At 37.0% G+C, this 23154-nt stretch overlaps 1 protein-coding gene across 5 annotated transcripts in view; it reads right to left on the reverse strand.

Annotated features, from left to right (window-relative positions):
* NOXY38 (tetratricopeptide repeat (TPR)-containing protein) overlaps nucleotides 1–15401 on the reverse strand; it is a 31287-nt gene extending 15886 nt beyond the window's left edge. For 2 of the 5 annotated variants that reach the window (XM_011627150.3, XM_088862946.1), the window contains exons 1-13: nucleotides 15250–15401; nucleotides 14081–14339; nucleotides 12492–12553; nucleotides 11315–11504; nucleotides 10917–11048; nucleotides 9598–9748; nucleotides 6589–6782; nucleotides 6383–6484; nucleotides 4519–4654; nucleotides 4229–4357; nucleotides 2887–3286; nucleotides 1241–1345; nucleotides 737–855 (exon numbers count right to left, since the gene is read on the reverse strand). In XM_011627150.3, coding sequence (XP_011625452.1) covers nucleotides 737–855; nucleotides 1241–1345; nucleotides 2887–3286; nucleotides 4229–4357; nucleotides 4519–4654; nucleotides 6383–6484; nucleotides 6589–6782; nucleotides 9598–9748; nucleotides 10917–11048; nucleotides 11315–11504; nucleotides 12492–12553; nucleotides 14081–14333 — 1973 coding nt within the window. In that variant the 5' untranslated portion in view covers nucleotides 14334–14339; nucleotides 15250–15401. Of the gene's footprint in view, nucleotides 1–736; nucleotides 856–1240; nucleotides 1346–2886; nucleotides 3287–4228; nucleotides 4358–4518; nucleotides 4655–6382; nucleotides 6485–6588; nucleotides 6783–9597; nucleotides 9749–10916; nucleotides 11049–11314; nucleotides 11505–12491; nucleotides 12554–14080; nucleotides 14458–14992; nucleotides 15150–15249 lie in introns of those variants that run through there. The other 3 variants (XM_020670656.2, XM_020670655.2, XM_020670654.2) reach the window with 3 other exon arrangements.
* Nucleotides 15402–23154: the final 7753 nt, after the last annotated feature.

Below are 23154 nucleotides of genomic sequence, written 5' to 3' on the forward strand. Positions count from 1 at the left end.
TACTAAAATGTGCTACTGCTTCTTAAACACGTAGTTTATGGATATCCTAAGTGGGTACATATGCAGTTGTGGCTTTCAGTGCAAGGATGCAAGCACATGCATGACTCTGATTCATGCAAATAACCTAGAAGGTGCTTGAATACGCACGCACATGCGCACGCACATACGCGCGCGCGCACACACAGACACATACAGAGGGGGGGCAGCAACCATGCAAATCAGGAATAGTTTAGTTTAAGGAATGAATGGTTATTTTTTTTGGTCATAGGGGTAAACCATGAATAAACAGAAATCAGTATTGCACAAAACTACATATTCAAATGGAAAATTAACATGCATGTGGGGATACATTGAAAAAAATTTGTATACTAAAAATGGCCATAAGGCAATGAATTTGGCTCCCAGACGATTAACGGGTAAAATCGCAATTTAAAACACACAATATAAGAAATTTGTTTGGAAAATGAAGGCAGAAAAACCCAATTGGCAGAGAGGAAACTAAGTTTTCCAGCTCCACAATATTATTTGTGCCAATTGTAGACTCTCATCCTTTTATTTACCGTTTATTAAGAAAATCATAATAGCAAGTTTGTTTATGAAATCACATCCTGCGACGTCAAAAAGAAGAAAGGCTGCCTGTTATTTATGAAGATGTGCAGTTACGTGTCATTATTTTTCTGAAAAGTGATTTCTAGGACATTTATGCAGATTTAGATAAAATTTAGCTCTGACCTACCGGTCATCACTGCCAATGATACCCTTGCATTCCACTGGAGCGGCAAGTTTCACAGCATTACCAGATCCATCTAGCACTGTATGCTCCTTCAAATGGAGATGTTTTGCAGCCTCTACCACCTGAAAAGTGACATTGGTCTTCAGTTCAAGCAAACCAGAAGCAACATCATCCACTTTCAATAAATTGAGGCAATGTACAGGCCAATGGAACAAAATCATACAGCTTCAATATTTCATTTTAAATAGAGATATGGAAAACATATTAAATATGTTTTTTATGTTTGAGTATGCAGCCGCATGCGGCACTTAAGCCATAAAAAAGAAATCTTTATGATGCTAGATAAAGTGAACAGAGAAAAGAATTACAAGAGACTTCATATTATAACAACATGATCTTGAATACAACAAAAATTATTCATGATGAATACTTCTTTAAGAATATGTTTACATCTTTTCTCTGGTAAATCTTTCAAAAAAGCACAAAATTATCTGACAAGCTGCATACCTTTGCATGAAATGCTTCATCCCAACAAATTTTTCTTCCATTGTCAACAGAACCATATAGAAGAGAATCAGATTTGTCTCCTTGAAGGATTCCAGGAATGATACTCTGGAAAAATATAGAAATCATCAGCACACTAAGTGACACCAAGTTTCTCAAATGTGCTTATCAAAATTATATTAGAAACTGAACCAAAGGTCCACAAGAAGAAATACATATTGGCAGAACAATGCCCCCACGAAAAGAGATGTAAGAAATGGTCAATGGCATCTGAAAGTAGGACACTATTAAGCTAAACCATAGGTTCAATGCAGACAAAACACTGGAAAAGGACCACACAAAATATTGTTTTCGAGTATCAATGTCTAAAAGAAGAAACCACAGCAAGGCATCCAATTTTAATCCTTGGCTATCAAAAAAGACACCACCAGTAATACCCTTGACGCTAAATCTCACCATTAGATTCACAAAATCTCACCATTAAACTCTCACTGACATACAGGTGGCCATCAACTGCTCCATTTTCCACCACAAACAAGCATCTAATCTATGGTATAACCTGCACAAGTTTACTGTAACCATTAACCTTCAACCTGATTTCTCCAGTAGGACCCTAATCGCCGCTGAGGCGCGACCATGGGGTTCTCAAAGACTAATCCACTCTACAGTACCTTCCAACCCAAGATCCCCCTAGCTTAGCAATCCATACAAAGACTACCTCTCCTCACAAACTCTACAAAAGAAATCTTCTCCTAGGGAAAATAAAACACCCAATTGTACAAATTCACTCAGCACCATATGAAGCCAGGAGTGGCGACATTGATGGAAATAGCAATCACGGGAACATCCGGCTGACCCAGAAAATCCAGATTCAACAATTACAAGCCCCTTCTAAGGAACTTGTGAGTAGGATATTCCCCCCCAGCTTTGGCAACAGCATCAGCATCCACACAGGGTTCCTTCTGCAACTTAGATCCTCAGATGAGTACTAAGGGCACAAAAATGGTTCATCTAGGATATATAGTGTAAATTGGTCATCATCCAGGTTCCTACAGTGAGATCTTGAAAGTGAAAACTTCAGTGAACCTTCACTTAACATCCTTACCAATAAAGAGGCCCAAAAAGGCCCATAGAATAAACAGCATAGCTAGCTTCTATTCCACTGGCTCATTAGAATAATATAAAATATTGAGAATGTTCAATACTTTCCAATGCCAACCAGTAACAGAGATTGCCATCCCTAACATCATTGGATCATCATAATGATTTTGACGGCATGAACATGGAGATTTCAACTTCGATAGAAATCAAATCTCCATTTTAACTTCTGCTCATTGCTGAGCTTCACTGCGAATGAAATTTCAGCAGGATAAAGATAAAAATAATAATAACAAACAGAAAGAAAACCTAATAAACAGAATAGAGCTTGAGCATGGTGAGCCTGTAATTTATTTGTGGTAATGGCAATTTACTAGCGGTTTGCACCAAATCAAGGAAGAGATGGATGTAGTCATTTCATACTTTAGTACTTAATGAAGATCATGAATAAGTAACATAGCCACAGCAAAAATAAGTTAAGAAATCTTAATTCAATAAAGACTATGACGAGAAAGCACCAGAAAGAAAATCTTAATATTATTGAGTCTGACCTGTGCAACAACTCTATGACCTCTATAGTCGATTATGGCCATAGCAAGATTGTGTAACCCACGGACGTCAGCTTCCTGGTAGGCCTTTGTTCCTTTCAAGTCATTATTTGCAGAGGCATAAGTAGCTTGTTCACTGTCAATCATTTGCTCCATAGCTCTTCCAGGAGAAACCCCTGAATCACCATGTTCTGCCTCAGATTTAGGTGCACTAGAGGCACCACTCAATCCATTCGACAAATCAGAAGAAGCCTTTCCAGACAATTCATTAGGAGAGACAAGTACTTCACAATGCTCAGCATCCTGAGAAGATTTCAAAATTAAACCTGAAATATAGTATTTCTCCATCTGTCCAACATCGGAGTCCACAGCAAAGCTGAAGAATATATTATTGTGAACATACCTGAAAATATAAAACAATAAGAAACAGAGGGAGGCACACACACTAACCATAGAATCCACACAAGACTGTAAGGGAAAAAGAAATAGCAACTCTCCAAAATACTTGGGGAAAGATCCATCAAAGATTATTCAAAGAGATAAGAAATGGGAATGAAATACAATAAAGACGTCCTAAGGGACACAACTGGCAAAATGTTATCTCTGAAGAGTTTTTTCACAAATTCAACGAGTACACAGACAGATTCACAAACACAAACACAGATTCACAAACACAAGCACTAGAGCCTTCATCTTAATGTCATACATTTTCTTTTTAAAATATTAATGTGGGACCTGCCGGGAATGGAAACCTAGATGTCATGTTGTGGCACCCGCCTCCCTAACCAACTCCTCATAGATCCTGTTCCCCCATCCATTATAAAAACTAAGCAGAAACAAACTCAGCTACAAACAGGCAAACACAAGCACGTTTTGCAACAGCTGAAACCAACAATGTACACACAGGTGCACAGTGAGCAAAGATAGATACCATACAGGCTGATGTTTAGCATGAGAATGAAGCGTCTTAGATTCAATTTCCACCTCTAACCAGCACATCTTCATGACGGAAGATGCTGGTGAGGTTATTTAATTAGGGTAATCAGATGATCTGGAGACTGAGATTTAAAAGAAACCTGAGTGACGCAGAAATGGAGCATTTAGGGCGTCTGTTGGATCACCTAGAAGAGGTGTTGATTCTTTATGGTGGTCCAGGCAAAAGAATGTGGATCAGTTCTTTGCCCAACGGTACCTAAGAGATCTACAGGAGCATAGCATGTGAAACTCCCCAGACCACCATATATGTTTAATTCCATTATAAAAGCTTGTCAAGGACGCATGTGTTTGTGTGTTTTCATGTGATTGTGTGTATATCTGTGTTCACACAATCCCTATACATACTTACATATGAAAGCGTTCAGGATCAGTCGGATTTATAGGCGGAATACATCTATTAATGACACCAACTGCGCCGTTTGTTGCCGCATCCACAAAGTCACATGTCACTTTATATAGAGCCCTATCCCGCAAAATCCTGCAACAAAAGAATACATTGTCAACATTTTCTTCGAAACCAAATATGAATCTGCATTGCAAAGCCCTTGTAGACCACAAATATAAACAAAGCAGTTAAAAATAATAATTACTGGATGAGGTTACGATAACAACTACATTCGTAGGAAGAGATAGTTACACCTTTCCTGCTGGGTGTTATGGGGAAACTCCCGGCAAGATTGTAGCTCCTCATTCCAATCTCTTTGCATACCAATCAGCTCACTCCCATAGGAAAGGACCAAAGCATCCTCAGCTCTAGCAGCATCCCTTTTGTGCTCTGAGGTCATCAAAATCTCATTAGCAAAACAACTCAAAGACCTCATCTCCTGCCTGCTATGGCAGAAGCAATAGCGAGATTAGAATCCATGCAAGAGCGATACAGAGAATAACAATAGAATGACCATTATGAACAGAAATGATATAAGAAATAGCAAATAAACAGAAAGATTTTGAAAGAAAAGCTAACAAAACCTTAAATTCTTCAATCAAGCAAGTCAATTTCAGGTGATAACAATGGAATGCCGTCACCTCAAGAAAAACAAATTTTCTGCTAGTTTTCTTACTATGTAGCTATAAATCTACAAACTAAACCTCTCCTAATAAGCCAGCCTCACACCACCAACTCCCCACAACTTACACATGCCTGTTTGCATGCAGGCATGCATATGCAGATGCATTTGCACATGCACACCCACACACACACAGGCCACACACACACATACACAGGAGCAGGTTCCCATGAGTCCTAGTAAATGCTAACAATATGCGACAGTGCACAGTTCATTTTGTTATTGAACACAATGCTTAGTTCAATGTTCCAGTAACAACTCCTTCAAAATGATTTCTGATAAATAGTGAAAGGGCCCTAAGTACAAATAAGTAGCCAGCTCCTCTTTCCTCACTGTTTTTACTAGATTATTCCATGTTCCCACCTCATTACTTTATTTTGATGTTTATTTTCTGTAGCTCATCCAATCACAATAGCAAGTTTGTTTGTTTTTATTCCAAGCTGGATAGAAAAATATGTTAAATCTTGTCAAACAATTCACATGGCAATGCAAGTACCCAGGGATAAAGTTAAATCGAGGAGATATTCACTTAATATAAATAGAAAGCATCAAGATGGTATATTCAACATAAACCATGTAAAGGAACTCAATGCATCGCATGTAGTTGCATCCATTAGTCCAGCCTTTCAACAAAAGTACTTGTAATTGTACTAGAGAAATATAATTGGAAAACTTGATATAGACACATCATACAAAAACCCAGAGAGCCAGCAGGTAATTCAAGCCAAGCCAACTCAGTTTTAGATGCCAACGAGTTAACTCTCCGGTGGACTAATATAGACTCACAAAACCTCCCCAAATATATGCAGGACTCATGCTACACATTGGACTTGCCCAAGTCTCCTGGAGATCAGAAAGTCCATCATTTTCCACAAAATTTACCACCCTCTACGTAAACTGTAACTGATCTAGTTTATGACTAGAAGCTACAAGAATAGTGATTCTTTCATTTTCTAAAACTAGCTCATATAATGTATGTAGAATTTACTCATAACAGGATTCAAATGGTCCTCTGAAGATCAGCTCAACTTTTGGGATGATTTTATTGCATCTCACGTGGGCAACTTTTTGGAATTTATGTATGTACATATGTCTGTAACTCTGTGTGTATGTTTATGGACACACACATCAACTTTCCCCCTGCTCGCGGGGAGGGGGGCGGAGGGGCGGGGAATTCAATTGTTCCCGGTGAGAAACTCAATGAGATGGATTTTGTATGGCAGAATATGGACAAGAAATTACATAAATGAAGACTGGAAATCAGATAAGAACTATTTCCTGCTTATGCCAGCCAAAGTCCAAAACATTAGAGAACCTTCAACTACAGACAGGAAAAGAAGGTTACATCCATGAAGGTACAGTAAACTTCTCAAGACATATATCAAGAATCAGGAGACAACAAATCAATTAATATATTTTATTGGAGAAGGATATACCAGGTATAGGGTACACTCCTAACCATGGGTTCGGTGGCAATAGAGACTGCACATTTTCAAATGGATGTGCCGAAGCTTTCCGATTCAAAATTTCACGAAAACCTTCATGAGAAATCAAGCAGATCATTATATACATTTTTAGCAGAGTAATGAACACTATTTCACATTGAAAAGCATCAGCAATACTTGTGTCAGTTCATATCTACCTTTTTTGAATTTGGAGCTAATTTTTTGCAGAAGGCCAATTACGGTTGTTGCCTCATAAGCAGGTTTTCCTGGTGTAGGATCTAGCATATTTCCTATGCTGGAGTTAACATAAAACACCTTTGTACTTCCTGTAATGCAGTATTGATGTTCTTCTAAAGTTACAACATCCAGATATATGAGATCCCCAGCCAACCTGCAGAGAACAGAATCACCATTCTCATATCTTTGCAACAAATATGTGCGAAATAAATCTATGGAAAACGTTATTACAAATATTGTAAGACAGCGAGTAACTAGCCAACTGATATCTAGGAGAACCCCCTTTTAGAGGAACGTAGAAGCGCCTGCTACATTTTAGCCCAGTTAAGAATTAGCAATATCAATTCAGTTGCCTTCAAAACAATCTTCTTTACAAGGATAAAACAATTGTAACGTTAATAAATGGACCCGGTACTATAAACAATTAGAAATTAAAAATGACAAACCGACAGACATCAAACATGCAATGAAAAGTTCCCATCCACTGGTGAGGTGTTTAAACTTAATTCAACAGGCTGGAGATAAAAAAATAGACACCCAAAGAGATTCTCATCATGCTTAACCAAAACCTATACATTGAATAAAGCATGTATTAACAATTTCTTGCAAGAATGGAAGTACTTGACACTTGCGTGATTCAGCTTGCCCATGGTACAGTAATTTGACAAGCTTATAAACAAGGTTGCGGGCCCATTTCAGAATCATCTTTCTGGTCCACAAGGAAGCCAACTAGATGCAGATAGAGTTGTTCTTCGCCAAGCATCAGAAAGATTTACAATATGAGACACATGGCTAGACACTGGGCTAGAAAGTTGAAGTTACAAAAGACAGGCATACAGTGTGCATGACCCCTCAAAGTTTATTTCCAACTTTTGTTTAATCCAAAATATAATCAAGAAACTTTATCTGGTTTTAATGAGTCATGCAGGCCAACAGCTTCTACAATTTAATAAGAGACAATGCCATTATAAGATAGGAACACTCTTTCCAACTGATCTATCAGTTAAGAACCATAAGTTAAGAGAGACACATCTCCCTTTTGGAACTTATGAACCATAAGTTAAGAGAGACACATCCCCCTTTTGGAACTTACTTCAACTACTTCTATTGTAGAAGCAATGGGACAGGCAGCCCACCCATGCCCCCAGTCCCAAAAGAATCTAATGAACTTTTGCTTAGACTTCCAGCTTTGATCTCAGTAACAAGACCACAACTACACCATAGTTCCTGATAAATTTGCAGGCTGACACTCATCAATTAAGGAAACGCCCCTCTTACATTCAAGGCAGTATGTTACCATCAAGCTAAAGTCATCCACCTTTTACACACTTCTACACGTTCCTCTTCTTCCACCATTCATCGAGTATCAAAACCGAGCTTTTGAAGTCTCCCTGTCCCGCTATTTCCATTTCTAGTCAGTTGTTGGATGTTGAGAACCTTTGGGTGAGTCCCTTGTCTAAACTCCCTCTCAAACACCTTTCTAATTGTTTATCAAACCTCACAAACCTTCGGATAACTCCCCCCCCCACAAAAAAAAAAATAGTAATACTAATAATCAGTGTTTTAAAATGCGGGATACGGTCCTAATGCAGTCAAGGTGCCAATGTGGGGATGCAACTCGATGCGGTCCAAATGCAAGCACATCAAAAGATCCAAAAAATCTCAAAAAATAGGTTAATGGATAAAAAAAACATGGAGGTGATTTATGTGATAGTAGGTTTAGTTTATTCATTCACTCCAATAATGTTAGTTGCGCGGAGACTCTAAATTCCTTGTTAGAAGGCATTAGAAAGTAGGAACTAGAAACTTGAAAGTAAATTTATAGAAGACACTAGAAGACGTCATATTATCATAAATCATAAACATCCGAAAACCATAATCGCAATTGCAAACTCAGCCCCTGACACCCTTGATATTTTGACGAATATATGCTCAAACTTCTTCAAAACAACGCCCAAGATAATCCCTATTGACAACCCAACCAACAACGTAAGCAAATCGACAATTTTTTGCAAAAATAATTTCTGCCTAATTTTTTTTCTCTTCGTTTGATCCAAAAACAACCACGAATGTGGCTGTTTTTTGTGTTTGGGGGAGGGGGAGGGCAATGACCAAAGTACCCATGCTCATGGGCACTATTTTCACCCATGAGCTATGTGGTGCATATGCACTATGCGCTATGCTGCGGCATATGCGGCGGTCGGATGCAGTGCATATGCAGGTGCATTCCACCAAAGCACATATGTGCCCCTATGCGATGCGCTTCGTGGCACATAGCGCATTATCCGGCCGCATATGCAACAATGTGGCCACATTTTAAAACAATGCTAATAATAAAAAAATGAATTTTGACCCATGTCCATTTCCAAAAGAAAGCCTCCCCCAGCAGTCTCAAAAAGGTGCCATTTTTCTAGCTTTACCTTCGAACAAATCAAACTTCACTTATAAGTATCCAAAGTTCTACAAGATCCTCATGCAAGAAAAATAAAATTTCAGAGGACCGAATCAACACAATAAGCAGACGTCCAAGAACTTTAGCTACTTAACATATCTAACCAAACAATGAAAACCTCCTCTCCATTCATCGTGTAAAAATTGCCATGTTAGGGACAGAAGCTATCCTCTATGGATATTTCGAGCAGATAATGTGGAGTTACCCCATTTTTCAGGACAATTTTACTTAAATCATATCAATGGTTTATCTTCTAATTCCATAATTACTCTCAAAATTTCTGTTTGGTAGAACTATGAAACCATCATATGTCGTGAAAGTAAGAAATTGAAATACAATAAGAGAGGAACACTGGAGCTACTCAAGATGAGCCTATGTGCATAGAGATGACTGCTAACCGAAAAAAATTTTGAGGAATGCTAACCAAACTTTAGAATGACAGAATGATAAACATCAACAGTCAGAATGAAAATGAAATTGGAGTACATGAATGGTAAGACTCTGACAAAGTTTCTACCTCCTATGGCCTGGAGCAGGATTGAATGAAGAAAAAACAATGCTCTCGACACATTCGATCTCCTGGGAAGATGCTGGGATCAAATTACCAAGTGAACCAGTAATATCTTCCATAAAACCTAAACCTTCAAGCTCTGGCACTTCAACTTTCTCTGCATCATCATTATAAAATTAACCGACAGAATTGCCCATCTAAGCGCTCACAAACCAAGCTCACAACCCAGATGAAAATATGACAGATAAGAAGAGAAAAAAATGATGCAAGTGAGAATAAACTCGCTGACAACTAAGCACAGAAAGCAGCTGCCATGACCATGCTCTCCAAATCTCAGTAAAAGCACCCCCAAAATTCTGATTATATAAACACACGAAACCTACAACATAAAAAAATAAATAATATATATGTGTGTGCGTGTGTGTGTGAATATATATATATATATATATATATATAAATATATACATGTGTGTGTGTGTATGTATATAGGGTGCGGTTTGTATAGGGCTGAGGCTCTAAACAATCAAAGCAAAGCACACCTTCAAATAGTGCCGACAAATGTGGTTTCAATACTAGAAATCATTGTGATAGCCTTAAAACTTATTTTCATCTCTAATTATAAAATGTAAAGCTTCAAAAATAGTGTAGATCAAGCAAATCTATGAAAACTTGAAAATCTTGAAAATTGACGGCCCAAAAATGCATTACAAGATACACTATTTCCAAAACTTGAAATCCATTTTTGTCTCATGTACCTGCATCTTGAGGTCGAGATGATCAATTTGAGGATTTTCGAGCGTCAAAACAACCTCTTCTAGCGAAATTTTTGAGGTGTGCTCTAATTTCATTGTTTAGAGCCTCGCACTTATATAAACTTATATATATATATATATATATATATATATATAGCAATGCATGGTTAACAATAAAGTAAAGACCATTTTGCTCTTCTCAGAGATCACCATTTGAAACATCTGCTATGCAGCCAAATTACAACAGGCAAATTATTGATGTCATCTAAAAGAAAATCACAACCATGACAGCATGTTGATCAATCAAGACAGCATGTTATCCTTGAGAAAACCCATGGTTCCCAGAGTAATATCCATTTCCCGAGCCAAAAACAGTGCCCACTTAGATGACTAGTAAACCAAAACAGTTTGCATGATATAATAAATAAATAAAAAACAGAGCAGAACAAGGAATTTAAAGAGGTATTTCTGTTGATATTTATGTTTCCAAGCATGATAAATCAATAAGTAACTTTCTTTTCAATTTCGAATCAGCCTAGAACAAAAGGAAGAAAGTGGTGGTAGATACAATACCTGAAGCAGTCTGCTGCTTTGCTTCATGCTGCAAAGCAAGGGCTGTTGATAATGACGAATGAAGTGAGGACAGACAAAGCAACTCTCTGGCACGACGGACATGAGACCTTATGGATCTGTCATCATATAAAGCTGCGTAGAGACATTTCCATTAAGTTAAAGTTACTGGAACAAGGCTTGAGTTTTTAAGAGTAACAGAATTCACCCAAAAAGGAAAAAACATGCTGATTTCCAAAACCAAAATATATCTGATGCTCTTACATTTGTAAAAAACCCCAAGCCATAAATAGGACGGGTTATATTATTTCATAAGGAGGAACTTGAACATAACATTATTTCTGTTTTATGGTCTCATATTCTCGTTACTTCCAAAAAACAGAAAAGGAAGAACAACTCACCAGCAACCATCTCTAAGGAGCAACCACCTGTAGTAATATCAACAACCTCAGAAATTTCATTATAGTCCTCTAAATGATGAATTGATCCATCCTTCGCATGCATTATCAAATCATAGCATGTAAAGAAACAGGTTTCCGGTGCATCAAGTAGAAATTGTCTCAAATCCATCACAGAATCTCCAGGATTCAACTATATCCACAAAACAAAACCAAAATGCTTTAGTAAGTCTATCCACTTTTTCCAGTGTCAAACAAATGACTGATGCCAGGTTAATAATTTCAGAAATAAAGGGAATATGGAAGACAAATCAAGCTAGCATGGCAGTAAAAGTCCTAGTTCCCATATAAAGTGACAGCATACAAACACGCAACAACATCAATAAATAAATAAATCTTTTTTAAGTTAACTAACTAATAACAACATAAAAGTTCAATCTTGAGTGACATGTACAGAAGGAAGACAATACAAGAAAAGAAAAGGCAACAAGCCAAATAACAGCAAATGCCATAAAGCAAATTAAAGCCAATTGAAAAACAATAGAGAGAGATATGAAGGACAGCAAAAAGTATGAGAGATTATAATGAAGGAGAGCTTTACATATTACAAATCTCTGCTTATTGATGTTTACACATCCATGTACGTAAAGATACATAAAAATGTACCATAAACACGGGCATGCTCATAAATACACACATTAACATATGCACAAGTATAACATGCATATATTCAAATATGCATCAGTATATAAAATAAATACATATAAAGTGTAATTTTTTTAAAACTATTTTGGCAAGACATTCTGATATTTTCCCAATATTATGTTTTCTAATTTATACAATTTTTAGTTCTTTTTTAATTAAAAAGTACAACTATTTTCTCAATAGAGGTCAAACTTTAAGACCCCCACAAGGAAATAAACCCAGGGAATTCTTGAGATCCAGTCTTTTCACCAGACAAATAAACATCGAAATCAAATGCAAGTTTTTTTTTAATGACTAAATTCAAATGCAATTTATAACCTTTCATGCAATGTAATTTGTATAACTGAGTTGATAACAAAAAAAAATTATTCTCCCCATACCAACCAATTCCACATTTGTAACCCATTCCACACTTGTTCAAAGAAGATTGTTAAACAGAAGGTGCATCGTCAAACAATTAAAACCATCAACTCACCTGAAGTTCTAGCTTTTCCCCAGACTGTGTTTTCACAGAGACAGGATATAGATGAATGTCGCCTATAATGGGAGATAATTAGAGAACAACTATATCAGCAGTGAACACGGGAATAAATATAAAAAAGATCGTTTTATACTAGGAACAGGATAAATAACAGCCTACTGGAGTGACAAGAGTATTGAATTTTGATTCCTTAAAAGAACAAATATTCCATCTTTGCTGCATAGAACGAATTCTGAAACACCTACCTACCTGAAAACGTGTGTGTGTGCACACATACATAATGCACCTACATAACCACAGCATAGAGAGAGATAGAGAGAGATAGGGAGAGAAAGAGAGAGAGAGTATTCCTTAACAACAAATGACAGTAGCTAATGCTTGAGCTACTGGAAAGGTTATGCTCAGAAGTCAAACTATTTGACAGCATTGTCTCTCATGTTTATTACGTCAAGTTGTCACATTAGTTGGGTAAAGAATAACCTTTTCCCAGAGTAACTCATATTTTGGAGGAAAATTGGATTAAGTGAAATTAATTCAGTAAGGGGCAATGAATTGGAGTATCAGTATTTGACATTCTTCACTTGCACAATACCAATATTTGAACTACTTACCCCTAGTCATTGGGCAAACCTGAAATTTAAGAGCCTGCAAATCTACATAATTCATGAATAATAAGTAACCTACACTCAGATGGCAGATGGAAAAAATGAACTTCCAACACACTCTATGCATGATTAAATTTGGTGTAGTTCAGGAACATTTGTGCTCAGGTTGATGATAACTCCACATTCTGTGAAGAAATATCAAAAGGCCTCTAAATAAATATCAAAATTAATTGATTGAATTTGTTGATTATTTTGTGAATATTCAATAGTTCAAGAAACAAATAAGAGCTATATTAATCACACTATTTTTTATTGTTTAATTGACTATTGTCATGTTCTAAGTCTTTCTGGAGAAATCAAAAAGTCGTAACAAGGGATCTGGCTGGCTACTAGTTGCACCTGTCTTTTCAACTGGTATTTTTCAAGACTGAGGCATGATCAATTCAACAACTATCTAGATTTCCCATTGGTTCAACAATGGATGGAAAAATTCAGTATGTGTGTGTATGTGTGTGTGCATGGTATTTCATTTGTTAATTATCAGACAGCCAACTTATTCAATATCTTGAGTAAAGATCCGAATTCATTTTGAAGAATGTTGATTGTTTAACAATCAGGCAGAAAATCGGTAGCAACCATATGAGTGACCAAGTAGCAACTGTAGTTAACACTTTACAGTGAGCCTATAGCTGCTTCATGTTTCAATATGGAATTATTAATGGGGCATTCAAATTTATGTTACAAATAAATCATTGTTAAGGGAAGGGCGAACAAACATTCAGTACAGAAGCAACAGGGGAAACAACAGGAAAGTCGTGCCAATCTACTTGGAAAATAAATCCAATAGAAGCACAATATAGAAGTACAATTAAAAAAAAGGCAAAACTAGAAACACCCATATGTATCCATATCACAAATTGTCACAGCAAAGCATACAGACACACAAACAAGAAAGAGAAGGAGGTAGAAGGTGAGTACTATCAGCTTGCTTGGGTCCATTGCTTAATGCTGCTGCATTAACATTTGTTTCTTGCGCCTTTGAATCGACTGCCTCATCAGCAGAAGAAGCATTCTCCACCACAGGGCAGCTTTCTTCATTGCCAGCCTTAACATCAGATGCCTCATTCGAATTCACATGAGAATCAGTAGCATTTGCATCTCTTGTAGAATTAATTTGTGTTGAATTAGGCCCTTTTCCTTTGTTTTTCCCTCTGCCAGATTTCCCCGCCATCGCAACCTTCAAAAACAGAAACCATCAAAAGCATGCCTTAGGAAAACACACTTCAAAAACACCCATCCACATTCGACAAATAGAATAATGAACAATAGCTTCCTTTCATGAACCCTCTAGACTTCTTTCCTTGCAAAATACAATTTCCTTGACCACTGACTATAGGGAAAGTCAATGTTGAGAAGCAGGCACAAAAAGTTACGGAAAAAAAGTATGCATTGTGGTCATCTTTGATACTTCTGCAGAGATGTATTCATCTAAATACGTGTCTGGCATCATTTATTACGTCATTTTTTACAAAGTTCTCTATACGTTCATTAATATTTAGAGAACAAAAACCCTCTAATGATGCATCCAAAATTTACAATATATTACAATACCAATCTTCTTAAAAGACTCAAAACCTCCAACAACCAAATCCAGTTTTATGATATCAATTTTCCATCCAGTCCAACTTTGCAATATCATATTTTAAAGACCCAATACCAATATTTCCATTATCCAAGATCATAAACCAACCCTTCACAACTTCCCAATGATACCAGGGCCATTAAAAGCCACGTCCAAAGCCTTCCAACAAGCAAAAAGCACACAGAACAGAAAACAAAAGAAAGCAAAACCAAAAAAGGTAAAGGAAACAGATATGAGAAGCAAAGCACCAACTCTCCTTTAATCCAAGCTCAGTCTCACTCTAAACTCCGTAGCTCTCACAAACCAACAAAAAAACGCAGAGCCCATGAAAATTGGTAGGAGCACTCAGTTTTACGATCAAACAATGCATTCCTATTGAAAACATGATACCAATGAACTGTAAGTGCAAAGTAATCAGACTATTAGGGTTGTTGTATCATGAAATAATGGATTAGGGTTCGCGGGTTTAGGGTTAGGGTTAGGGTTAGGGTTTATTGCGGTGTACCTGGAAGCTTGGCGGGCTACGTAGGTACACTGTAAAACAACGGTCCAAACAATAGGCAAACGAACTCGCGCAAATTGAGAAAAATTAAATTATTTTACCGTCTTCAATCATCAGCCATATTTCCACTACCCTAACCCTATCTGACAATGGACAAATACTCCAACATCCTGCTAATTACTTAAAATGCCCTTCGACAACCATGATACCGTGGGAGTTGAGTCCTTGACCTAAGTGAGGGATGTAGTTTGATTCGTGTAGTTTTCAAACAGTATATTACATGCCGGATCAGCCGTTGTTTTGTCGGCAATGGCCTGTTTGGTGTGACATGTGTTGTGTGTAGCAGTATATGTTCCCTTTTTCATTATCATTTGTCGATACAATGTTAGCACATGTATAAATTGAGCATGCATGATGCACGAAGAACAAGTGGAAAATTTATTACTTGTGTTGGCAATCAAAAGATAGATCAATCAATATTCTTGTCTCTAAAGAATTTGCAAGATTGTTGAATTCTCTCGTCTATCTTGACAATATGTTGATGCTAGAGAGCAACTTGAAGATCTCATCAACATTGTCATTTAAGTAGAGCAAGTGGCATTTTTGCTCTAGTCCAAGAAATAATGTTGGTAGATATACCCTTGATCCCCTAAAGTCTATGTTGGATCAATTCATTTTAGCATAGAAATGGTTATGTTTTTTTTTTTTTGGTAAGTAATGGTTATGGGTTTAGTATAAGTGAAATGGTTGATTTAGTGAAGGTGAATAAAATTCCCAATAACTAGGTCTTTGTTGACACTTCTCTTTGGACTTTGAGATGCACTTAACGCTGTCTTTTTGTGTTGGATGAGGACATTGTGAAGTTTAGGAAAAATATACTGTGATCATTTAAAGCACAACCGCATCACCATTTGATCAATAGGTTGTACAGTGATGGGGAGACCGTTGGGATGCATAACTGAATTGAATCCATCACCATCCAGCTAAATGTTGGACGAGGTTAATACATATGAGGATTATTCCATGTGGTCCTATGGATCACTGTGTTTTCCTTGGGTTTACTGCTTGGTTTGGTCCTTTAAGCCCAAACCAAAGTACCACATAGTTCAAATCAAATGCCATAACCATGATGCCATCTTTTTGGTGTTTGCCTGGTGTTCGATTTGCTACTCGACTATTCTAAGAAACAAAAGTGAGAAAGAAAATTGTTGGGTTTATGTGGCCTTTAAAGGCTTTATGAGTGTGTAATGAAAATCATTTATTATAGTAGAATATAAATTTAGTAGGAGTGTGGTCCCTCAAGGACCATATTAAGCAAATGATGTTTGCTGATACCATACTGTGCTTGACGATTTAGGCTAGTCGGTTGGAAAACCCAAGGTACTTGAGCATAAAGAATAAACGGATAAGGGTTTTGGGTTAACCCTTGATGAGGTCGGAGCTTATGCCTAGATGAGTAAGCCGAGGGACTGTGTGACCCTTGTGTGTGATGGTAAGCCTACAGAGACGGAGGCCAAAACCTCATCCATGATCCATTACACGGCATGTATATCGATAGATCATTCGAGAAAGCAAGTTATCTACCATTTGGATGAAGCGTATGCATGTGCGAGAGATACCCCTATGCACCATAGAGTTATGGTCGCATCAGGTCGTGGTGACCTTGACTCGTCTCTAGTGGAGGACCTGTAATCTACAAATTGAGATTGCAACCCCTTGACTCATTGGTCAGACTTTGATGACCCGCTAGTGAGCCCCTACTTGGACTGTGAAACACTGGGTCGGTTCTATAAAATAAGTGTGGTCTGTAGTCCATAGTTGAAGGTGGAGTACCCCATAATTATATATTAAATTCCTAAAACCATATGGGTCATTTTCCTATCATATTACTTTAATTGTGTTCATTTTATTATTTAAATGATTTTAGTTTTATTATTTAAATTTTTATGAATCTCTCAATATTTTATTTATGATTTTTTGACTTATAAAAATACATTTATTGATTTGACAAAGTTATAAAAAATTCAAATATATATTAAATTATTTTTTTATAGAATTCTATGGGATAATGCACATAGGCCCAACGTATGGCATGTGGGTGGGGCCCACATGTGCCACGTAGGGGTGGCACGTCCCCACCCCTTTGGATTCGTTTTGATAGCCTTATGTTCAAGTTATTTAAATATGGAAAGTGTATCTTATGACATATGGTTAATTTGTAATATAGTAAATATTGACCGTATCTTATCTATTTAATATAGTAAATATTATCTTGATATTTCTTTATATATTCTTATGGAATATATGAGATAGATAATACAATTTTATGGGATGTATGATATCTTTAATGGATTTATTTTATTTAAATATATTGATAGCAAATAGTTTAAGAAAATGGGGATAATGGTTCATGCACCTTCCATAATGCTGATGACACACCTATGGAATGAATGACTCAAATCTCTCACCCCACAAGTCACCTTGATCAATGGTCTATATTCAATCTCAAGAAAGATGTAAACTATGGGAAACTCTAGACCTAAATTTCACTATAAATAGGGGTGTTCTCCCTCCATCTCCACACATTTCTCTCTCTCCCATAACCTCCCCCTCCCATAAACTTTCTCTCTCCTCCCTAGGGGCCTGCCCCTTTCTCTCCTCACAGGCTTTCTCTCTCTCCCTCTCTCTCTCTCCTAAGACCCATAGGGGGTACGCCCCAACCCTACATCTCATTTTCTCTCTCTCTTGACCTAAAGATTTAAAGATTAGGAAAATTAAAGTTTGAGCCTAATTATTTCGGAGTTAAGGTTTTGTAAAGATTTAAGGGTGGTTATTTAGTTTGGCCGAAATTAGCTTTACTGGTTTGAGATTGAAGCTAGACCGCTGATCCAATACCACTGGATGTGGTGACTCGGTGTGGGGTGTAATAAGCCCGGTCGAGGTAATCTCCAGCATCTTCTTTTTTACTTTTTTGCTCTTTTATTTTATATTTTCAAGCATAGTATTAGGTTGAATTAATGGCATCAAGTGGTTGAGTTTTTATTTTATTATTGTGCTGCTTTTTTTTGAAATATTTATGGAATGTAATAAGATCATCTGTAGGTGATCTTTTTGCCAAAATAAAAAGGGGTGATTATTATCATTATATAAAAAAAAAAACTTTGTATTCCCTGGCAAAATATCACATAGGTCTTTTTTTAAAAAATGACCATTAGTAAATGGAGAGTGTTGAAGTGAGGAAAGACACAAAGCATAATGGTAAGGATGTTGGATGCCACAACATAACGTCTTTAATTCTATTTTTACCATGGAGACTCTTTTTCGACTAATCTATAAAAGACAAAAAAAAAAATAAAATATTGAAAGGATCATCCATCGGTATCGTTCTTGCATGACTATGCCAAACAAGGTTTGGTTTGTAATAATTTAAATGGCATTATAACCTCTCTATCAACAATAAAATTGTGATAACATTTGTCAAAAAAAAAAATTTTAATTTCAATGGCATTGGTTGGAGTTATCCTACATGCCATAAAGAGAAAAGAAATCAAATATGCCTAGCAACAATCTTAGCTCTCATACAAGTTTTGAAAATCAGAACCAGCCTTCAATTGGGTAGAGTATGGTTCTGATTCCACCAACTTCAATGCTCTTCGAGACCAAGTCAGAACTATCAAAAAACAAAGAAGAAACAAAAAATCGGGAGACTTGAACGATTGTTGTGTATTTCAACCCAAAATCACCATCCTTCCTGTTCCCCTCCCACTCAGGCAATTTTTGAAACACTGCTCGTACGCCAGTGATATTTCAGAAAAAAAAGTAAGAGAAAGCTCCATGGGAGGGCACCATCAAAAAGAAAGAAAAAAAAAGAAAAAAATACACCATAAAAAAAAAGAGAGAAAAAAAAAAAAAAAAAAGGCTATTTAGGATGGTTTTTTTGGCATTAATCAAATACATGGGGCTTTTATCTTGTTAGACTTAGACCACTTGCATGCCATCACTAATTTTATTTGGCACACAACATTGTATAAAGTAGGTTTAAGCAATAAAGAATTCAGTCCATCGACAAAACATAAGGGATAGGGTTTAATGGCTCAAAGGCAAGAGCGTGTGTGAGTAACGTGAAATTAGGGTCTAGGGGTTAGGGTGCAGAGTTTCAGTGAGGTGTGTGCATTAAGGCATGGTGTAAAAATGGCCGTTATAACGGTGGGAATGTGTCTATCGAGGGCATGGATTACAAAAACACTCGTTTTATTGGACGAAATATGGACAAATAAGGCATAGTTTTAAAACAGCTGTTATAACGGAAACAACTGCATATACTTGTTATGTAAGATGCCTAGACAACGGGGTTTCTCAATTTAAAAATTATCTAATGGCCCAAAACACAAATAGGAGGTGTTGCTTTCAAAGTAAAAAAATGAATGGCAATTATTTTGTCAACTGTCCTTATTTTAAAGGGCTAGCAACGGGCCGGGCCAGCCCTGGTTCTATCCCTGCCCCATTCCCTTGAGTGCTAGCCCTAGCCCTATAAGGGCCGGGCCGGTCCTATCTTGGCCTGGCCCAAACCCTAACCCTAGTTTTTTAGGGGCAGGCCAATTAGACCGGGCCAGGTTGGGCCACCCAACCCATTTCCACCCAATTATTTTACAACTTTCTCTTATTTTATATTACTTTACATTATTTATGTATTTTCCCTATTTTCATTTTTTTCAATAATTAACTTTCAATGATAATTGTTATTGTGGAGATAACATAACTTTTGCCTTGAAGGTTTTTCTCCTTTCCGAATAACTTACGTGACGCCAGATATCTCTGCTTTTTCCTGTTTTCGCTCAAAATTGATTTCCCCCCATAATAATGGTCATGGCCACTAATTTGTCAAAAAAAAAAAAAGGTCATGGCCACTAACACTATGAAACAAAAGAACACGATATCCCTTTCGATATCCCTTTTGTTCTGATATGATCATTTTCTAACTGATGAAGGAAGTGCAAGTATCAATAATGGCATCGAATTCTGTTTCCTTCCGTAATACAAAATTTGAATCTTAATGAATGCTATAACGGGTGGATACATGAATATGAATACGTGAGTTGAGATAATATGTTGCAAGATGCATTATTTTTAAGACTTGAAATCTATATCTTTCGTATCTATGACAGCTAATGCAATCCTTTTTTATTCATCATCCTCAAAACCATTTCTCAAATAATTGCGGTTGACTACACGAATCGTGGTCTTCCATTTTGCTTTATTAAGGGTCATACATTTTTTTTGACAAATATTCAAAAGTATTCTTGATGACTAAGTGAAAGAAATTATATAAGAACAAATCGACAGCGAAGGTAACGATGCACCTCCTCTAGCCAAAGAATCGGCAATGGAGTTTGCTTCCGGATAGACATGATTGAACGAAATAGAAGGTCCAACTAGATCCATTATTTGCAACCACAAAAATCGCAATTCTCACGGAACCTTCTGTTTCAATTTGCACAATTTTATCACATTCAATGAGTCTCCTTCAATCCAGACATTGCTAGTAGTGTTCCTCTCAAACAAAAATTTCAACCCACACAACAAAGCACTCAATTCAGCAAAATTTGCTGTTTTTTCCCCTATCGGGTCAGCAAAGGAGAGACTAACACAACCCGTGGAGTCACGTACAACACCACCAATGCCAGCCCTACCTGGATTTCCAAAAGAACTTCCATCGAAATTTAGCTTAACCCTCCCAAAGTCAGGTGCCGACCAAATGCTCTTCGGTCTAGGATGAGAAATAGCAAGGGAAAATAAATTGTGAAGATTATACAAAACATCCACAATTGGAATACCCCAACCCTCCTTAGTCACTGATAGCTTAATTTTGGCTATGAGCTTTTCAAAGGACAATGAACTCCCATCGAAGGTTCTTCTATTCCTCTCTTTCCATATTTCCCAAAGGATAACCCCTTTAGAAATCTTCCATAAGACCTTACCACCTACCGACAAATGGCTTAAAGACATATGAGAGATAATACCATCCACTGAATGGGGCATGACAAAAAGTATCCCAAGTGTGGAAAAAAGCTAGGACCCCACACGAGATATAAAAGAACAATGGATCAAGAGATGTGCCACTGTTTCTCCATCTTCTTTGCACAAAAGACAAATATTTGCCAAAATTTTTTCCCTTTTAATCACGTTATCAACCGTTTAAATCCTATTCAGAGAGGCAAGCCAAATGAAAAACTGTACCTTATGTGGTATAGGCCAGTTCCAAACAGCAACAACATTGGAGCTAATCCTATCTTGGAATAATAGATTATAATAATATGTCATCGAAAAAACACCATCACTTTCAATCTCCCATATAATCTCATCCTCAGCATTGGCAGCAACATAGATGTTATCTAGCATTTCCATAAGAGAGCACCATTGAGATAATAGGTGGTTACTTAGTCTGCCATAAGATAGAGAAATATTCCAAGGACTTTGCAGATCTCTTCTTTCTAAAGCTTCATGAATGGTCACTGTCGGCTGACTTACCAATAAAAAAAGATTAGGAAATGCCACTTTCAACGGATAATCCCCTATCTATTTATGATGCCACAGAGACACTTGCGTACCACAACCAACACTCCATCTAGAATAACATGAAACAATAGGCCGGGATCTAAAGATGAACTTCCACACCTGTGAAACCTCTCTTCTGTACCCATTACCCAACCATACCTGTAATCTATCAACTCCATATTTAACCATAAGAACTTTATACTACAAATGGTTATTGAGTTTAAGGCTTCTCCACCACTACTTACATAACAGTGCTTGGTTAAACACCATAATTCTCCTTAATCCCAACCCACCATCTTTTTTAGGTATATATACTCTATCCCATCTAAGCAAATGAAACTTCCTCCTATTGGAATAGGAGCCCCAGAGAAAGTCTCGCATCATTTTTTCCAATTTTCTTGCAATCGAGGCAGGCATATTTATCAAAAATATCTAGTAAACAGGGAGATTTGATAAACATGATTTCAAAAGAGTAACCCTACCACCCAAAGAGAGATATTTGTACTTCCATAAATCCAACTTTTTTTAAACTCTTTCAAGCACTATATCCCAGACAGCAATCGTAAGTCTTGAATCAAAGATAAGAAGACCCAAATAGGTCACTGGGAAGGAGCTAACCTTGTAACCCACAACAGCAACCATCTCCTCTATGACCCCATCCTCACAACAAATCCCAACCATTGAAGATTTATGAAAATTAACTCTCAAACCCAAGGTTGCTTCATAGATATCCAAAAATTTACAAACTTGTAGAATCTTTGCCTCACAAAAATAAAGGTATCGTCTGCATATTGAAGATGAGAGATTTGGATATCAGAGTTAGTAATCCGAAACCTAGTGAAATAGCCTTCATTCTCCACTCTATCTAACATTAAACTAAATCATTCAGCATAAATTGTATAAAATAAAGGAGACAAGGGATCCCCTTGTCGCAACCCCCTAGAGGCATTGAATAAGCCTACGGGACTACCTTTGTACAGAACAGAAAAATGAGCTGATGATAAGCACCAAAAAATCCAAGATCTCCATCTCTCGCCAAATCCCTTAACTCTCATAATTTCCAAAAGAATCCCCACTCTACCCTATCGTAGGCTTTTTCCATATCCAGCTTAAAAAGAATACATGACTTCTTATTAATAACTCTTGAATGGATGCATTCTTGAGCTAGCAGAACACTGTCTGTGATTTGATGATACTTAATAAAGGCAGATTGGGTATTAGAGATAAAAGTAGGCAGCACCAACTTCAGCCTCTCTGCCAAAACCTTAGCAATGATCTTATACAGGCTTGTCAGCAAATTTATGGGTCTAATATCAGCAAGACTAGAAATCAACCTTTCTTATGAATCAATGC

Source organism: Amborella trichopoda, chromosome 3, assembly GCF_054954075.1.
Source record: "Amborella trichopoda isolate Santa Cruz 75 chromosome 3, AtrichopodaSantaCruz75HAP2 v2.0, whole genome shotgun sequence".
In the NCBI taxonomy this organism is placed as follows: Eukaryota; Viridiplantae; Streptophyta; class Magnoliopsida; order Amborellales; family Amborellaceae; genus Amborella; species Amborella trichopoda.